The sequence below is a fragment of the Urtica dioica genome, chromosome 3, assembly GCF_054948205.1.
Source record: "Urtica dioica subsp. dioica isolate 48M chromosome 3, U.dioica_male_clone48M_v1_H2, whole genome shotgun sequence".
Lineage (NCBI taxonomy): Eukaryota > Viridiplantae > Streptophyta > Magnoliopsida > Rosales > Urticaceae > Urtica > Urtica dioica.
Window position 1 is genome coordinate 2,282,956 of NC_142758.1, and position 19,883 is coordinate 2,302,838.

At 35.3% G+C, this 19,883-nt stretch overlaps 1 protein-coding gene and 2 pseudogenes across 1 annotated transcript; 2 read left to right on the forward strand and 1 right to left on the reverse strand.

Moving 5' to 3' along the window:
* The first annotated feature begins 1,006 nt into the window (after positions 1-1,006).
* Positions 1,007-3,331, forward strand: LOC149402020 (MLP-like protein 31). The gene is made up of 2 exons (XM_089609462.1): positions 1,007-1,302; positions 2,800-3,331. The coding sequence occupies exons 1-2, from the start codon at positions 1,032-1,034 to the stop codon at positions 3,075-3,077; spliced, it is 549 nt and encodes a 182-aa protein (XP_089465588.1). The 5' UTR covers positions 1,007-1,031; the 3' UTR covers positions 3,078-3,331.
* Positions 3,332-5,939: 2,608 nt separating this feature from the next.
* On the reverse strand, positions 5,940-6,991 carry LOC149402021 (receptor protein kinase-like protein ZAR1 pseudogene; annotated as a pseudogene).
* A 2,107-nt stretch (positions 6,992-9,098) lies between these two features.
* On the forward strand, positions 9,099-10,172 carry LOC149402022 (putative 3-hydroxyisobutyrate dehydrogenase-like 3, mitochondrial pseudogene; annotated as a pseudogene).
* Positions 10,173-19,883: the final 9,711 nt, after the last annotated feature.

The following is a 19,883-nucleotide window of genomic DNA, read 5'->3' on the forward strand; positions in this document are numbered from 1 at the left end:
TTGCCGGAATTTCGGCGGTGAAACGATTATGCGAGAAATCCAGTCTTTAGACTCGTCAGAGCTTCAAGATCTCGGAGCAGGAGGGTGTGGCGGTGGCGGATGTGGTGGAGGAGTCGTCGTCGGAGAGGTTTGGGGCGGCGATGAGAGGGAATGAGTTAGGGTTAAGGGAGATTGTGGATGATAGGGGTAGTTTAGGTAGTCTATTAAAGTTGGACTATTTACTTAATAAAATGAAACATGGGCTAGTCCCTTAATATTGTTGAGCCAATTTGGCTATTCTTCAAAATAACCCATATTATACTATAATAATAATATATTTATTGTTATCTATTTATTTTTATCTTATTTGAGCAATTGTACTGATATATTGTAAGAGTGAAAAGTGAAGGGAGCTCAAATCTAAGGGGAGCCTAGGTTAGTAACACAATAGAATAGCTTTGGAGTTAGGAATAGTGGAAGGTGATCATCCATTGTATTCTGTCGTGTACTCATTCTATCGTCTAGTGGAATTACTCTTTTCACCGGGATACATATCCCTCCAGAGTAGGCATTTGAGGCCGATCTGGGTTACCACTCTTGGTGTCATTTATTTGCTTTTATTATCTATTACTTGTTGTTCTTGCAGTTGTTCTTAACAACACCTAACGAGATAAGTTATACAGATCTAGTAGATCTGGACTTTCAATATCGAACATCGATCAACTATAAGAATTATTCAATTATTCAGCTTTAAGAAATAATAATCATATTCATTGATCTTCAATTGTTTTATAAGATTTTTTTTCAAAATTAACTAAAAAAAATGTTGAAAATTGTATAATAAATATTTATAAAAAAATTATGTGTGCCCTTGATGATCCATTTTTCTAGATCCATCACGTCACCGCTCACTTTAACAAATATGAAATCTTAAGTATATATGTTGCAAAAATCTAAATTTTTATATTTAAGTCGAGATAAATATGCTACCCCACGTTTAAAGCTTGAATATCTTTGCATATAATATAGCTGTTATAAATATATATCTTCTGATGTACGAAGGGCGAAGAGGTCCCTATCTATTCTATATTGAAAATCGAAATAGCAATCAAATTTCTTGGAGAAATAAAATGGCGTCCGAAGATCTGTGTGGGAAGCTTGAGCTTGATGTGGATATCAAAGCAACATGTGAGCAATTCCACAACATGTTCAAACACAAACCACACCACATCCACAGCACCACTGAAAATGTTCATGGCTGTGAATTGCACGATGGCGAATGGGGGACCGTCGGAGCAGTTATCGAGTGGAACTACTTCCACGGTAAGTAGTATAAGAAAGTAGCTAACTTCCATACGCACTACGTTGATATATATATACACTCCTTCGTATTTTGTTTGGTTTGGCTTTTTTTTTTTTTTACCTTCATACATTTTTTTTTTCTGACATTGAGTTTGTGGGTTTTTTTGTTGTAGCTGATCTATTTATATATTTTTTAAGCGTTGGCATTTTGGGAGTGCTTATATCTTAATCGTGTAGTGGTAGTCGTGTTTTAAAAAATAACTGTTAAAATAAAATCCGAACATTTATTAATTATATTTGAAGTTTAGATCTAAATCCAATCATATATATTTTTTTACAGATCTACGGCTGCTGAAATTAAACCATTTAATAGTCGCATTAAATCATTTATTTAATCGTGTTTTAATCGTAATTATATTTATACTTATATATGTATACATGTATATATATATATATTATAATAGTTGTGTTTAATTAAGTCATATTCATGCGGGTCATAATCGTGTTTCGTGTTGATTATTTAATAATCATGTTAATTGAATTTTAATCATGTTAACGTAATCATGTCGTTTTGATTATTTAATCATGTTATTGTGTTCGATTCAATTAAGAACCGGTCTATTTATTGTGATTAAAATCCACTTTATATCGTGTCGCAACTGTTTTGTGTTTCATGTTCAGACTAAATTCCCATCCCTAGTAAAATCTCATTGATAATTCAGTGGGAAAAAAAATAATTATTTGAAGTTAATTGACTAGTAAAATATTTAAAATTTAAAATTTTCAATTGTACAGCCAAAGTACGTTGCAATTGTTTTTGTTACTTTTTATAGAACATCTATAAACAATTTATCACTTTTTTAACAAATTTAATCACAAAGTGAACATAAATTATGAAAATTTAGTGCTAACAAGTTTAAACTATTTCACTAGATAAACCTTGAGGCTAAACATGCCCCGCTGGATATAGTATATCTCAGTTATCTTAAATGGATTATATTTGTGTCATAAGTGTTAGGAGTAATATTTTATAAAAAGGTGATTTAGTTAAATAACAAATTTAAAATAATAGATTTGCAAAGTAGCAAAAATTTGTTTAAAATTAATGAAATATCCAAAATGTACAATAATCAGATTTTAAAGCCTTTTTAATTTTAGGTTGAATTTTTTAAAAGTAAGAAATTGCTAATAAATAATCGTAAAACATTTTAATTTGGTGCCAAAAAAAAATTTGACAACGTAATTTTGACTATATTGTTAAAAATTTGAAACTTTGACTATTTTACTAGTCAATTTTATTAGTCGGTTAGTTTCAAATAATTATTTTATATAATTTTTCCGAAAATAAAAAAGTCTTAGGAGTAATGTCTATAGTAGGAATTTTTATCTCACAATTTACAATAATTAAATAGTTATACAAGTTGTAACAACTCATAACCTTACATAATGTATCAAGTACTCTCTCAAGTTGTACGTAACAAATTAACTCACATATACATGCATATATTGTTATTTCAGATGGTAAACCCAGAAAAACTAAGGAAGTAATCGAAGCGATCGATGATGAGAAAAATTCGATAACCTTCAGAGTGATAGAAGGAGATCTGACGGAGCACTACAGCAGAATAGTGCTCACCCTTCAAGTGACCCCCAAATCTGATGGTGAGGGAAGTGTGGTGCACTGGATCGTCGAGTATGAAAAACACCACGGCGATATCGTGGATCCCCACACCTTTGTGGAATTACTAAATGAAGTTACAAAAGATCTCGATGTCCACCTCCTTCAAGATGCGTGAGTTTAATTCCATACTCTAGCGAGCTAATATCTATTTACTTTCCAATAAAGGCCAAGCTCGTTAGAAACTATATATGTTGATCTTATTTGTATGCGTGTGGTTTTTATTTTGTTTGATGTTTCAAGTTGTGTTCAGCTTATTGAAGCATATTGTGTATGGTTTGTAATAATCTATATATATATGTCCTAAATAAAATGACTGATGAGCTACTGTTGTTTATCTATATGTTTAAGATATATGGGTGTTTTTATTTAGCTACTATGTACTTGTATGCTTCGTAATTTATAGTCTATCAGCAACGTCCCACACAAACCGAGATTAATACAATCTTTAGCAATATTCCAATCTTGACAAATCTGAATGCCATTCACATAAAATACTTGCTTGTTTGAGACACGAGTATAAATGGCTCGTTCATGAATCATTCTTACAACATACAGGGCCGGCCTAATATATTATCTGGCCTTAGATGAAAATAAAAAAATTAGGCCTTTTAAACTATCCCGAAGCATATTTTCAAATTATACTATGTGATTAGAAGGAAATTAAGACCAAAATAAAAAGAATCAATCTAACTAAATCACAACTGCCTAAAAAAAACCCTTGAAAAATCAAACCCTCTAACAAAAAATAAGGAAAGAAAGAATTAAATTTTTTTTTTCCAAATTTGTGATAGTCTAATAAGTTACACCGCTTAATTTATCTCACCAGCAAGCTTTTTTTCAATTCAAATCCTATGCTCTTTCTTTCTTTTTCTTCAGTTTCATTCACACGCAGAACAAGTCTAAAACAATTGGGTCAAATTGGCATTAAACGATGCTTCTTTCTTTCTAAATTTTGACTTTTCAACGTCAAATTTGGACTTTTTTTTCCCAAATATTATGAGGCCCGAGGTAATTGCCTAAATGGCCTAATGGTTGGGCCGGGCCTGACCACATAAGCACTTGCCATTCTAAAAATGCTATCCTTACGTACTCTTCTCTTAGCATCGTGCTTGTCACCAAGCAATCGGTTCTCAACTTGCACAGGATTTTTATGTTAGCATCTTGCGCTTTCTCGAGATCATCTATTCGCAATGTTTTAGAACTTAATTATGAACTTAAGAAAGTTGCAAAATGACAAATACCCACAGCCAACAACCTTTGTAAGATACGTGAAGTCAAACGTCAACCATGTCAACTTGTCATCAACAATGACATCGTTTCTAGGTATGAGCGAATGAATCAAAGAAACTAAAGATATGACGGTGAGGTCTAGGACCACTTCAGGATTTAGATCTATTTCCATTGTAACCATCATTTGTTACCCTGACATGTTTGTCGTAACGGCATCGTAAACAATGCATCTAGTTAAGATCTGTCATAGTCTTGTATATTTTATATGTACAGAATGTTACCACTAAGTGAACATACACTTGTGAACCGCATATGCGATTCATGATCTAGCTACTTAAACATAAATTAATCACCGATCAATTTAAGTGTTCCACCCAGGCTTAAATTTTCATATCGTGATATAAATATTCAAAATAGTTATTGCAGAAGACTAAGGGTATGGATGAATGTTATGTTACTTTAATTCTAATTCGATGAAATCAACTCTATTTGTATTCATATGATAAAAAAATGTATGCTTCTTTTATTAATTTTATAAACAATGATTACATAATATTCATGTAAGCCATAGACCCTAAGGCTATGTTTAGTTGGAGGGAATTAGGCCCATTCTAATGGATTCCAACAAAATTAATTATTTAGATTTTTTTTTTTTTTTTAAACTTGGAATCAGGATTCTACACAATGGTTATTACATCAATTTCATTCCATCACATAATAGATACAGTAGGCATTCCATTATCAATTTTTCCAAAATTATCCCTAACTATTAAAAAAAATATTTTTTTTTATACTTGTTCTGAACTTGACCGTCATAAACTTTCGAGCTAAAAAAAAAAAAAACTTCTGATCAAAACTCACGGAGAGTTCAGGTGCGGGCAGAGTGCCGGTAAATTACAATTACCGCTATCAGATTCAAAGAAGTCGGAGCAAGAAAATTTGTGGATCTTGTCGTCGCCGAAATCATCGGTCTGAACAAGGATTCCATAGTTTAAACTATCAGTTCGCCGATTTTTTTTTTTCTTTTTAATTTTTTTAAGAAGATAAGCTAAGATGGTACAGTTGAGGGTGGTTAAATTTGTAAATTTGACTTTCTATTCTATTCACCTGAAAAGTTTAAACCAAACAATGTAATGTCATTTCTATTCCATTCTATTGCTATTGCCATTACTATTGCTACTCTCATTCTAGTTTCACTTTTGAACCAAATATACCCTAACAGTTGAAGATGACTTTAGTACAAGTATCATATTGTTAATGAAAGGTTTATTAAAAGATCTACAGGGCCATTGGATTTGTACTCTTGTCTTAGGCGGCGCAAAAAAATCGGTAAAACCGTAAATCGGACCGAATCGTTGGTTTTTAGACCGTTGGTCCGGTTTTAAACGGTTTAAAATTTCACCGGTCCGGTCCGGTCCGATTTAAACTTTTAAACGGTCCGGTCCGGTCTAAAAAGTCTAAACCGCGGTTTAGACCGAACCTCCGGTTTAGTATAAAATTAATAAAAAATTAATAAAAAAATATGTCTAAAACGGTACGGTCTAAGACGGTCCGATCCAAAACGGTCTAAAAGAAACATGAAACATGAAAGTAGAAGGCTAATTTTTCCCAACAAGTATATCTTTTTAGCCTTCTACTATTTGTTGTATTCGATATTAAACATGAAACGACATGTTTTAACAAAGACTGAAAGTAATTATCTCCAGACATGTTTGTCTATCAGAAATGTTTAGCTTAATAATTCAATCACACCAAATCCATATATAAGAAGCAGATGAACTTATTAAGAAAACATTCTCATGTAGAGAAAAATGCAAACATGCTAGAAAGATTGCGCGTATATAGAATTTTTATAGTACAAAATGAACCTACGTTTGTAATTTAAGGGGAGACCTTGAAATTGCTAGAATTGGAATGCAATTTCGTGAATGGTCAGGAAAAATAAGTTGTATATCCATAATAGCTAGCTATACTTTGATTAAAGCAGAAAAAGGGGATGAAAAATATTTGGAATAACAATTATTTGCCTACCAAAAAAATCATGCTTCACTATGATCGATTCCACGTCTCTGAGACGACAAATTCCTGATGTCATTAGCCGATCCTCTCGAGATTCTCCGACACTGTTTTCATCCGAGGTCGGATCTCGGGGTCGGCCTCGGTACAAGCCAATGCCACATGAAAAACCGCAATCACCTCTTTTTTGGCATGTAATTCTTGAAGCAAGATCGGGTCAACCATGTCCGATAGCGGAGTTTCCTCCTCGAACCCTTTCCTCACCGACCTCACTAGGTCGGGAATCTCCAACGAGTTCGACGAGGTGGGCAAAAGCTCGGGAGACTTGCCCGTGAGCAACTCGAGCAAAACGACCCCAAAAGAATACACGTCCCACTTTTGGCCCGGCCTAGCTCCGGGGACACGGGACTCGGGCGCTTTGTAATTGTTGGATTTCTCGGGCTGGGCCGATTGGAGGTAGGGCAAGGCACCGCCGATGAATCCCCCGGAGGAGGGATTGTTGCCGGTGATGCTGATGAGTCTGTTTAGGCCGAAATCGGAGATGTGTGGCTCGAACTCGTTGTCGAGGAGTATGTTCGAGGGCTTGATGTCTCCGTGGACGAACTTTCTTGGGCTACATTCGTGGAGATAGGCCAATCCTCTCGCCGTTCCCTTGGCGATTCTTAGCCTCGTGGACCATGAGAGGATGTTTGTTGGTTGGCCAGTTTTTCCTGTGGATTTACCAATATCAAGTGTCAAAACAAATATATATATATATATATATATATATATATATATATATATATATATATATATATATATATATCATCGAAACTTTCATGATTTTAGATTGAACTTTGTGGCTAGTAGCTTAATTCTAGAAAATTTAAATGACTATACCTGAATGGAGGTTGACTAGAAAATTGTTTTTTCAGTTATATATATGAATCCATTAGGTATATAGCCACTTTGAGATTGCTATTTAGCCAACGTTTGAAAATATTCATTAATTACATAAATATATTCATTAATTACATAAATATGACAATATATTAATTGAAAATAGAGTACATAAATTAAAATATTACATTTCATAATAAAATAAAAAAAACACACTACAACATAAGTAAATGCATTATATTAATAAAAATAAATAAAACACACCACAAGATATTAATTCATAGATAAAATAAGGAAATCTAATCCAAATGTGATAGTTGAGATATAAAGAAATCAAATCCAAAGAACGAGATTCGTTTGTCTACTTCATACTTTTTCTATAAATACAAGTCATTTCATAACATTCACTTCCATTCAGAGATACAAGCCTTTTCATAACATTCACTTTCATTATGAAATACAAGCTTGTCTCAAAAAATTCACTTCCATTCCAAACACTTGCCTTCCATCCTAAAAATGGAAGGTCGAGGTTCTGGTTATTCTAGTTCAGAAGATATATCCCTTTATATGGCCTACTTAGAAATTTCACAAGACCCTATATCCGGTAGGTTTAATAATGCCGAATGTTTATGGGGTCGCATCCAAGAACTAAGAGAGTCAGGAGTATCGTACCCCCGACTCTCTTAGATGCCGAATGCATATTATAATTGTTGTGCTGAAAAAAATTGAAAAATTGTGTGAGACAAGTCTGGGAATTTCCTCTTTTTCAATTAATTTAGATGACGACACATCTGGTGGTTCGCAACTCAACCAACTGGGGTGAAAAAGGTAAAACTTAAGAGAAAATTGCACCAAGAGACTTCAGCTAGTGAAAAATTACAAAGAGAACGCGATGACGAACTAAAAGAGTTATTGAAACAGAGCAACCATCAAAAGCAAACACAATTAGAAGCTCAGCAGCAACAGTTGGAAATTGCACGTCGTCTCTTGGAAATGAAAGCGGAAGACATGGAGCCCAGAAAGAAAGATATGGAGATCAAAATCATGATACAAGACCCAAATACTATTTCTGATCCACGCCGACGTGCTTATATTATTCAAGAACAAGCACGTGTTATACATAAAATATGTGAGAAACAACTACAACAATCTGATACTTCTAATTCCACGAATGTGATTGGGATAATATTTGATAATATTGGAGATTCTGGAAGTGATTTTCCGAGCTATTAGACTTTCATATAAGTCTAAGTAGTTTGTTTTTATTTATTGTGTCTTTGAGTTTATATTTGTGTCTTGTTGTCTGGAAGTGATTTTCCGAACAAGCACGTGTTTGTTGTCTATGTAGTATTGTGACTTAAGTTTTTTAATTATGTAATTTTTAAATGTCTTGATGTTTTTTTTAATTGTCTATGTAAAATATTGTGATTTCCATTGTAGTAATTTTAATTTTTTTTTCAAGTTCGATTTGTTTTTTGATTAATAATTTTTAGAATACACATAATTTACAAATAGATACATAATACATATAAAGTATTAAATTATAGTTATAAATTAAATTTTGGGCTACTAATATAATTTTTTAAAGTTTTTGGGCAAATATAGAGATGGAATAGTGCATCTCTATATTTAGAGATACACTATTCAATTCATCTCTAAATATGAAGAATAGAGATATGTTTGAAGATGTATTGCAACGTCATCTCTATCTCTATCTTCAATTTAGAGATGCATTGTAGGTGTGTGCTCAAATACAATATTTTGGCTATAAAAGAAAATTTGGCCCAAAATGAATAAGTTGATTTCAAAACTGATTTTGAACTTTGATCTATAACACATTTTGAACTTCATTTGTGCTAATTCTTAATGATTATTTATTTAAAATTTATAAAAAAAATCCTCTATTTGACAAATCTAAATTTTGATGACTTATTTACTTATAATAATAATAATTATTATTATATATATGTTTTCAAAACGTAACTTTTAAAGCTTAAAGGGACTTGGTTGCTCGAAAGTTTCTTTTTCAAACAAACGTACCTTTGCAGTTGTAATGATTCCTCGTTACAATTTCCATTTGGGAGCACAGCGATCTGTTCCTCTCCGTGTGTGATGATGGCAAGGAATCCTTACCCAATCCCCATAAGTCCAGGCCAGACCCGAATCGGGTGGATCGGCATCGGGGTGATGGGCGGCGCCATGGCCTCCCGACTCCTCTCCGCCGGCTACTCCGTCACCGTCTTCGCCCGCGACCCATCCAAATCCCATCTCCTCCGATCCCAGGGAGCCATCGTCGCCGACTCCCTCCTCTCCCTCGCCGCCTCCTGCGACGTCGTCTTCACCATGCTCGGCCACCCACCAGATGTTCGACAGATTGTCTTAGAGAAACTCCTCTCCGCCCTCTCCCCGGGCTGCGTCGCCGTCGACTGCACCAGCAGCAGCCCCGCGCTGGCCCGGGAGATCTCCTCCGCCGCGCGCGCCCGCGGCTGCTGGTCCGTCGACGCTCCGGTCTCCGGCGGCGACGCCGGCGCCAGGGAGGGCAGGCTGGCCGTCCTCGCCGGAGGCGACGAGGGCGTGGTGACGTGGCTCGCCCCGGTGTTCGGCGTCCTCGGGCAGGCCTCGCGCGTCGGCGGGCCCGGCTGCGGGCAGAGCTGCGACCCTTCGCGGGTCGGGTCGGGCTGGACCGGAAGAGGTTCCTCGGCGCCGTTCGGGGCGGGGCGGCCGGGTCGGCGGTGATGGAGCTCTTCGGGGAGAGGATGGTGGATCGGGACTTTGGGCCGGGCGGGTTTGCGGAGTATATGGTCAAGGACTTGGGTATGGGAGTGGGTTTCGTCGGAGGCGGAGAAGGCGACGAGAGAGTCGTTGTATTGCCCGGTGCGGCCATTTGTAAGCAGTTGTTCTCGGCTATGGTGGCCAATGGGGACGGCAAGCTTGGGACTCACGGTCTCATCACCGTTATCGACAGACTTAATGGGATTTCAGAATGATGTTTTTGTTTTTCTTTTTAGAATTTGGAATGTCTAGAGATTCATTTCTTATGTGGTTGTGTGACAAATGAATGAATGCTGCATATGGTTTGCCAGTTTTTCTCTTGCAGCAGCCACCCTCCTGCAACTGAAAGTTTGTTTTGCGAGATGACTGTACTGAATTCTGAATTTTTTTTCAAAGTTTCTTTATTTTTGTTTTGAAAAAAGAAAAATTGATGTTGCGAACCAAAGAATTTCAAAATAGATATTATAAAATTTCCGTCTACATTTCCATCAACCGTCATTTCTACCGTAAAATAGAATGATGGGTACCGACTTTAATCTAGAGGACTACTAAGAGAATATTTTGATGCTGTGTTCTAACATAAAAACAAGTGATTTCTGTATTGCTATCCTTGCTTTGTTTATCTTACATACCTGAATTGGTAAATTTTGATACTAAAATTAGTCCATGCAAACTACCGTGAACCGAAACTCGAATACTAAGTAAGATGGATTTCAAACTAATTAGTAATGAGAGAAGCAACCCATAACGCTCATAAACTTTGTTCATTATCTTTTTCATGGAGAATTGATGAGCCTCTACAAAATAAAGGTTTGTTAAATAATGATTCATTATCTTGAGCCGAATCTCAATGACTTAGATCGGATGCCAGCTAGGCTTGTTATGATACCACGTAAAAGTATCATGGATTTCCATCTCAAAACGAATTGGTAATGAGATGAGCAACTCGTGACTTTTACAAGTCTCGTTAGATTCTATTCTAGAGACTCCTAACATTAGTCAACTAATTTCTATGAAACCAACATCAACTATGTATACCAACTATTTCAAAGAAATCAGATTTAAATAGTTTATGTAATCTAATTTATCTAACTCTATTACATCTTTCTTGGGGTATAGGTGCTCTCAAATAATACGTTAATATATTCATTCATATTATTGTGAAAACAAAGATAACCGGAGTCGTGAATGTTATTCTACAAGAAAATAATTATTTTTAAAAAAATTATTTTTGAAAAAATTGAGTGTTACCATCGACATACTATCATCTTTTTGGAAAACATCTCTTTAGTCTTTTTAATTTAAAAAATAAATATAAACCATCTTGTTATGATCCTTACCAACGAATGTGATAAGACCCAATAACAATGATTGGAAAAAGACCCCAAGATCTACAAAGGACTATAATGTTGAGACTCGACCCAATATCTAGAGAGATAAGAACCAAGCCTACGATATATATGACGCCACACCAAGATACTGAAGATGAACACTTAAGAATCAAGATGATAAGTCAAGTTGCTGAACGCCACAAGAAAACTTGATAAGTTCAAAAAGTCTTTTCAAGAACAAGAAAGACACAAACTTACATATATTGCATTCAAAGGGGATTGTATATCCTGATTACATTCACCTAAACACTTATTTATAGCCTTGGAGAGGCTTTACAATCAGCCAAAAACGTTTTGCTCCAACAGCTCTAAAAACAACATTTAAGACACTAGCAGTAAAAGGTGAAATCTAAATGCAAATAACTCTTAGCCCTTATAACTTTGAAATTGAAAGTTTTTGACATAAAAACACATAGAACAACACACTAAATGGGTATAAACACCCCAAATTCGTTTAAATATTCTGAGTGGTTACAAAAGTAACTCCCAAAAGAGTGAACAACCTTATTTATTGTTAAAAATGTGGATCAAATGCCTAAAAACGACCTAGGCATTCTGATTACTGTTGTAGAACCTTAATCGTGGTAATTAGGCTCTCTTGCTTTAGATTTGCTTCAACTTTGGGCCCAAACGAGCTAACTTGTTGAATCAGCCCATTTAGAGCCTCTTTGAATTGTTTGGCCTTAAACCTTGTGAGAGGCCCACTAGGCAAACTTAATAGACCACTTAAAAGTTTTCTTCTAGTCATATCAGGTCCACTTGCATCCATTTGAGCTCCTTGATCACTTGCATCCACTTTAGCTCCTCGATTCTCATCACATCTACAATAGAATATCCATCATAGCATAAGAATATTCGAAAGGTTAAATAAACTTTTTTTCCTAGTATATCTTGAAACCAATAACTTTAATATCATAAAAGTTAAAAAAATATTTTTTGAATACTTTATATTGTTCAAATCTTGTTATAAAGTAAAGATCGCAATTGATACCGAATATAGAGAAACTACTCGTTCTAATTATACTCTCGGAGAAAATTACGATATCATTTAAAAAATATTTTCATCAATCTATTTGTTATATGGTGGAAAACCGCCCCTCAGAATTACAAATGGCGACAACAGAATACAAGGAAATGAATCATTCATGACCACCACAGGGTCAGTCTCCGACAAAGACCGTGCGAGACCTCGTGAAGGTCCTGCGGACTACGGGCAGGACCCATCCCAAAAGGGCAGGTCTCGCAAGCTACAGATGAGACCCAGCCTCAAAAGGCAAGTCTCGCAGACCTTACCGAGACCCAGCCCAATGAAACAGGTTTTGCAGGCCTCAGGGTCCGGCTTTGGGTTGAACCGCGAACGGATCTCAAGTGCTAGCTTGAAACATAGCATTAATATTTTGGCGCTAGAATGAGAGGGTACAAAAACACTTACGTGTTCTCGCCAAACACATACCTCAATCTCACACGAGATCCTCAACAGAAGGGCCATGGTCAGACCCTAAAGTGTCTCCAGATGAGGTGCCTCTATGTACACCGGTGACGTGGTCTCCAACACTCGAATCCACTTGAGACAAATAAACGAAGTCGTCGTAGTCGACGATGAGTTGGACAACCACTATGTCGAGCAAGACAACAGTGAGGTCGCTCTCGAGATGAGCGCCTGGCCCTCAAGACGATAGGGTCGAACGAGTTAAAAATCAAATCGGGCGCCTCATATGAAAATGTTCCTACGAATATGAATGTTCCTTGCCGCCACCTCACTGATGCGGTTCGTTATCATTCCGCATCGCTACACTCCGTGTTTGTTTCCCTTGAGGTCATTGTTTTTTTTCACATAATTTTGTTAAATTGTTTGTTTCTAAATTAAATACATTTTTTTTCCAGGTGTTTCTATAGTAGGTAGGTAGGTAGGGATTATCAGATCACTTGGTAATGACCATCGATGGCCTACTCAACCACGACTTTGTTTGGTAGGAAGGAGAGAAAAATGGGTGGATAGATTAACTAAGAGGGAAAAGAAAATAAAAGAGGGCGATGAATTATAAATTTCTAAAAAGTTGATTAGTATAATATGAGGAAAGATTAGAATCTATCCATTTGTGTTAGGTATAAATTAAAATAGAGATGAAGGATTGATGTTTTGTGTACTAAAATTACTAAATTGTCATCACTTTTGCATTATAATTAAATTATTAAGTGGTATATATGTAATTCTCTTGAATTTTTTGTTTCCATCTTTCTCAATCCCTCCAAATTAAAGGGATAGCTTTTGGTGGGTCTTACGGAAAGTCAATTCCTCTAAATCCTTTCATTTGCCTTCCATCCTCTCCACCAAACAATAAAAAAGGATTTAATTCCATAGTAAAATCCCTCCATCTTAATCAATCCTTTCACTTTCCCTCCTACCAAGCAAGGCTTAGAAATGTAGGTCTTCCACTAGGAATTTTTTTTCGTCATCTAACTTATGCATTTGATGCACAACAAAAAGGTGAACCTTACAAAATGACATTTTTTTTTGAAAAATTAGTCGAACTAAGCCACCTGAAACGTTGAAATTGTAATCTGGCCAACGTTTCGTCCAAATTTTCACTCTAGCAAAAAATGATGATGTGTCTTAATTATGTAAGATGTTAATTACTATAATATCCTCTACTCAAATTTGCTTACAAAACTTGTAGCCCACGTTTGATCAACCAAAATTTTCGAAGTTAATACACGTGTATATATTTAGAATTTTTTAAAAAATTCTATATTTGGCAAAGTTTTTTATTGAGCGTTTATTTCTTTCTAATTTATTGTTAATCTCCGCTGCTTTGTTAATTTCTGCTAATTACGGTAAATTTACATATGTCAAAGTAGAGCCGATCAATGCCCACCAGTTTGAAGTTGTCGATGGTGTTATCAATTGATATTTCTTTCATTTCCTTTGATACGCATTTAATACGGTGTTATTCACAAGCCGATCAAATTTTCAATACGATTTTTCGAAGTTAATACACGTGTATATAAAATTCTAAATTTGGCAAGCTTTGTTAATTTCTGTTAATTATGTTAAATTTACATATGTGCAGGTAGAGCCAATCAATGCCCACCAGATTGAAGTTGTCGATGGTGTTATCAATTGATATTTATTTCCTTTCGTTTAATACGCATTTAATACGGTGTTATTCACAAGCCGATCAAATTTTCAATACGAATTTTCGAAGTTAATACACGTGCATATATTTAGAATTTAAAAAAAATTATATATTTGGCAAAGTTGGTTATTGAGCGTTTATTTCACTCTAATTTTTTGTTAATCTCCGCTGCTTTGTTAATTTCAGTTAATTTCCTTTTATTTTACGCACGATAAATTTCGGCTGGCTGAAACGTTGGCTAGCATTTTGGTTTCTATGATTTATGTTACATAATGGTATTTTCGATATTTTCTAACCGTTTATTTCTGTAAATGGCTAGATTACAAAATTTACCAAACGTTGGCTACATCCTTAAAACCGTGTTTGAAATTGGTTACGTTGCTCGATTACCCTTTTTTTTTTAAGATTTTGACGCTTAAATTTCATGAAATAATTTTTTTTTCTCACCCAATTTATAGTGCTTAACCTTTGCTTTGGAATTATTGTTAACTTAATTTTTTAAGATGTATTTTTCATTTCACTTCTCAGTTTATGATTGCTATATTTTCTTGAATTATATTGCAGTGAATTTTAACACGTGTTTGTAACTCTCTTGCAATAAACCTCTCGGTCATCTCGGTGAATATAATGTAGGTCCTGTGGCTGGAGTTATCATCCAAGATGGGCTGGTCTATGTTGTTACAGGCAATGTTCAAAATATCGGGATATATCGGTGATATATCGCCGATATATCGTTTTTTGAAGAGTCTCGGTAAAATATCTGTTGTAATCGTTATCGTTTTATAAATATCGGTAAAATATCGATGATATATCGACAAAATATCGGTTAGTTAAAAAATCCAAAATATCGACAAATATCGACAAAATATCGTCCAAATTTGAAAATGTCGTTTTTTTATTTATTTTTCTTTTTATTTTATTTTTTATTTATTATTTCTTATTATTTATACATTTTACTTAGTATAATGATATTATCAATATTTCTTTATTTATATTTTATAATACATATAAATATATGTATGATACATAACATATTATATATATAATATCTATACTAAATTACTAATAGACTAAATAATTAAATATATAATACTATTCTTTTTATTATTTTAAAGAATATTTGTAATGTAGTAGAAAAAAATATTACAATTTCTTTGAAAAAAATTATTTTATTACATTTTTTAATATTGAGAAAGTAATGTAAATATTAATAATGTATATCTATAAGAAAAAAGTTATAGCTTATAGGTATATTTTAAATTTGATTGTTTTATTAGAAATTTAAAAATATAAATAGTGGTACATATTTTATTGTATTTTTGTTATAAGATTTTTGTCGATATATCCGTCGATAATCGATATATCATCGATATATCACCGATATAATCGGTAGTCGGTATTAAAATTGTTATAGAATATCCGTCGATATATCCCTCGATATCCGATATATCCATAAAATCAGAACCTCGGTATGGGTATCGGTATCGATATTTTGAACATTGGTTAGAGGTACCCATCATTGAGAGTGGCAGCAGGAAGGAAGGGAGTGAAAGTAGGACGGTGATCTGAGAGCATATATTGGAGTTCTTGCTGCGGATAATCCGGGGACCAAATCGGCCGGCGTTAAACCTCATAGCCCACATCGTATGTGGATCAACTTAAGGATGTGGAGATCAAGCTCGTGTTGGAGCTCGGGGTGATGGAGCTCAAATTGGATTAAGGCAAGAATTCGTAATGATGAAATGAGAGACTCGTTTATTTTAGACGTAAATCAATATAATGTTTTGTTTTATTTTGTTTTTTCGTAGATGTTATTGATCTCATATAGAAAGATAAATCGACATAATAAAGAGACAAATAATTTAGTTTTTATTTTATTTTATTTTGTGTGCTAAATAGTACACTCAATCACTTGATTAATAGTTAAGTATTTGCATTTAAGGGCTGAGCATTGATAATCAACAAACAAGTGTAAAAAGAAGAATAAGGCACTAATTGTGTTACATAAAATGACAGGGAAGATACATCTGAATGAGATGATTTTGAGTGGTCAAAGCATGCTATTGATGTGAGTGAAGATACATCAGAGTTCTCGATTCGTAAAACTGTCATTAAATCATTTTAATGGTGGATTTTGAATGCCATTAAAGGCTCTTTATTCATTATTGTGCAGATGCTTGAGCTCTTCTGACTCAGGTCCTGAAGTCCTAAATTTTTTAGAAGTTCCAAATCCCTTGAATTGGAAATAACAATAAGGAGGGATAAATTACCTTCAAATTTTGTTGCAATGAGAGGAGTGAAATAGGAGAGAAGGAAGCAAAAACATAAGGTTAGAATAGCATATGAAGATTTGCGACCGTACGTGGTCTTCCCTTGGTCACATTGTTTTTAGTGTTTTCGCTTATGACTTTCATCATTGTCTCCGTAGATTTTGCCTCAGCATCCAAAAATCCTCCTCCGTGCTTTGTGGCAACTTGTTGGTGCCCGTGAAGTCCAGGAGCTGGATGGATATAAACAACAAATAAACAAGAGGATAAGGTTTTCATGTAAGACAAACAGAAGCATCATAAACATAATAGATTTCCACTGATCATGACTTGTCCAAAACTGAGACTGTTACCTAGAACGGTAAAAATAAAAATAAAAACATGGATTTCAAAAAAAATATTAAACATAAAGTTTTGTTTGGATTGGACCAATGTAATCGAAAGTTTCATAATGAGAATTGCATAACAGAAATGCAATGCATAACCTACAACATCATCATTAGTTTTAGTATATACATGTTTTTCTTGATTAGTGAAAGAATTCTTGTAGGCCACCGTTTTACTCTTTATTGTTACTCATGTTGTTGGCTTATTTTTTTATGGCATGTTTGTCTCGACAAGATGTCTTGCAACATGCTCCAAGCTATGTTTGTTTGAATAGATCTAGGATTAAGAAAAGATTATCGCTTCTAGCAAGCGGCGGAATATAAAAATTTCTTTAGAATCAAGTAAAACAATTTTACTACCTAGACAAAGTGCATGAGCGTATAATTTAAAATTTAAAAACTACTTTGAGTTTTCACTCGGTACCAACCTCGTTAGAAGCTTGAGCATTGAGAAGCCTTTGGAAAGGTTGAATCGCTCGTCTCCCCACTAAGCTTGTCTCCCTCGAGTCTTCTTGAACCTGTGAGTAACCACGAATGTTTCTACCACTAGAGTCTTTCGAGTATGGTTATGATTTAGTATGTGGGCACTTTTAAACACTATGACTCAAGAACTTGTTTTTGAGCCAAAGAGCTAAAACAAAACACTAGGTCTAATGAGGACCTAGGTGCCAAAACAAAAGAACAAGAAGAGAGAGAGAGAGAGAGAGAGAGAGAGAGAGAGAGAGAGAGAGAGAGAGAGACCAAGATTCTAGAGAGAAGCTCTCAATCTCTAAAACTTGTGTGTTGAACCTTGTGAATGAGGTGGGGTATTTATAGGAGGAGGGATTGCCTTGAAGAGGTAGTTTCCTCTTTTCTATTGAATATCACATATTCATGAGCAAATCTCTTGTTTCCTCTTCTTCCTCTTGGACGTGCAACATGGTGCATCAAGTCCTTGGATTTGTTTCCTCATTTGTTTCCCTCCTTGCTTGCCGCCCACTTCATTGCTTCATGGAGCAATTTGTTTCCTCTTTTTCTTTTGGCAAGTATCTTCATACATCAATGCACAAAATAATTTTCCTTTCTCTTCTATGATGGCCACGGTTTTGGAGCTTCTAGAATATGCTTCTAGATGTTTCTTTATTTGTTCATGACAATATAAGAAAAACCATGTAGAATTTTCACATAAAATTCCATTAAATGAAATTCAATTCTCAAGGCCCAATATAATGATGTTGGCCGTGTGACTAAAATTCATGAGTCAAAAAACTTATTTATTGACATTCATACCATCTTATGTCCTAATGGACAAAATTACCCTTTAGACAATTTTCGTAAAACTTGTCTAGTTCAACATTTGAACTTGTTTTGACTTAGATTTCTTGTTTAACTAATCCTACTCTAATGACTTGTGGTAGTGACCTCATGGATCCAAATGAACAAAGCTTGAGCTAACATACTTGGACTCAAAAGTTCACAAACCTTTTCCAAGTTCTAGCTTATTGTCAACTGACTCCGCTAAAGAGTTGACACTGAAATCTCTCGGTTCAAATGAATATATTTTCTACTAAAAAATTCTTCTTAATTGTGATGAGTCGACCCATTGAATATTATCTATGTTTACCCTTCATGAATATCATCAACTAGATGAGATTTACAAAATTACCATTTTACCCTTCTAGTTGTTATTTCCTCAACTCCTTTGTCGCTTGTGAATAAGTTAGAAACAATGTATTGACGATGAGCTAACATGTCACATTGATTCATCCAAAAGAGTCATGACTCAATTTGGACACTGGCCAGTTCATTTATTCACATTCCAAGGAATAAAGCATGAGGTGATATACATTGCATTTCAGCAATCTTGTACATGAATTCCATATCTATGAGATCTTCACAAAGTTGTTCATGACATCTTCATAACTTAGTACTCACTACTACAAATGTTGGATTATACAACTCACTTTCTACAACGCTTAAAATAAGTGTTGTAGAAACTAGGGATTCTACAACGCTTAACATAAACGTTGTAGAAACTTGGTATTTCTACAACGCTTATGGCTAAGAGTTGTAGAATCTGGGTGTTTCTACAACGCTTATGGGTAAGCGTTGTAGAAACTTGGTGTTTCTACAACTCTTATGGCTAAGCGTTGTAGAATCTTGGTGTTTCTACAACGCTTATGGGTAAGCGTTGTAGAAACTTGGTGTTTCTACAACGCTTGTGGTTAAGCGTTGTAGAATTAAATATATTTCAGATTTCGTACAATGCTTAGACTATCCGTTGTCGAATCCTTGCCGCGGCGCCACGTGTTTTATGCCGCGGCGAGAAATTTCTACAACGCATAGTCCAATCGTTGTAGAAGGATGGACCTCACCGCGGCGAGACCTTCTACAACGCTTAATATAAGCGTTGTAGAAGCCATTCGCCGCGGCGACGTTCACTTTTCACCGCGGCGATAAAATCTCACCGCGGCTAGAAATATTCTCCGCCGCGGCGAGACAGATACCGTGGCCAAGCAGTTTGTTAAGAAACTGACTCGCCGCAGCGAGGAAGTATTCTCGTCGCGTCGAGATGCTCCTACAACGGATATTATAACCGTTGTAGAAGCGTCTGGCCGCGGCGAAGACAGATTCTCGCCGCGGCGAGGCGTTTTAGGTTTTCACTATAAAAGGCCGTTTTAAGTTTTTTTTCTCATTTTTTCCTAAACCTACACGCGAGACAACCATTTTCGCCTGATTCTGTCCAGATTTTTTCATCCAAAAGCCCTCGCCACGTCCTCGCCGCCCCAAAATCTCGCTGTCGCCTTGTCCTCGCCGCCATCTCTGACTCGCCACGTCCTCGCCGCCCCTCTCTCTCGCGCCTC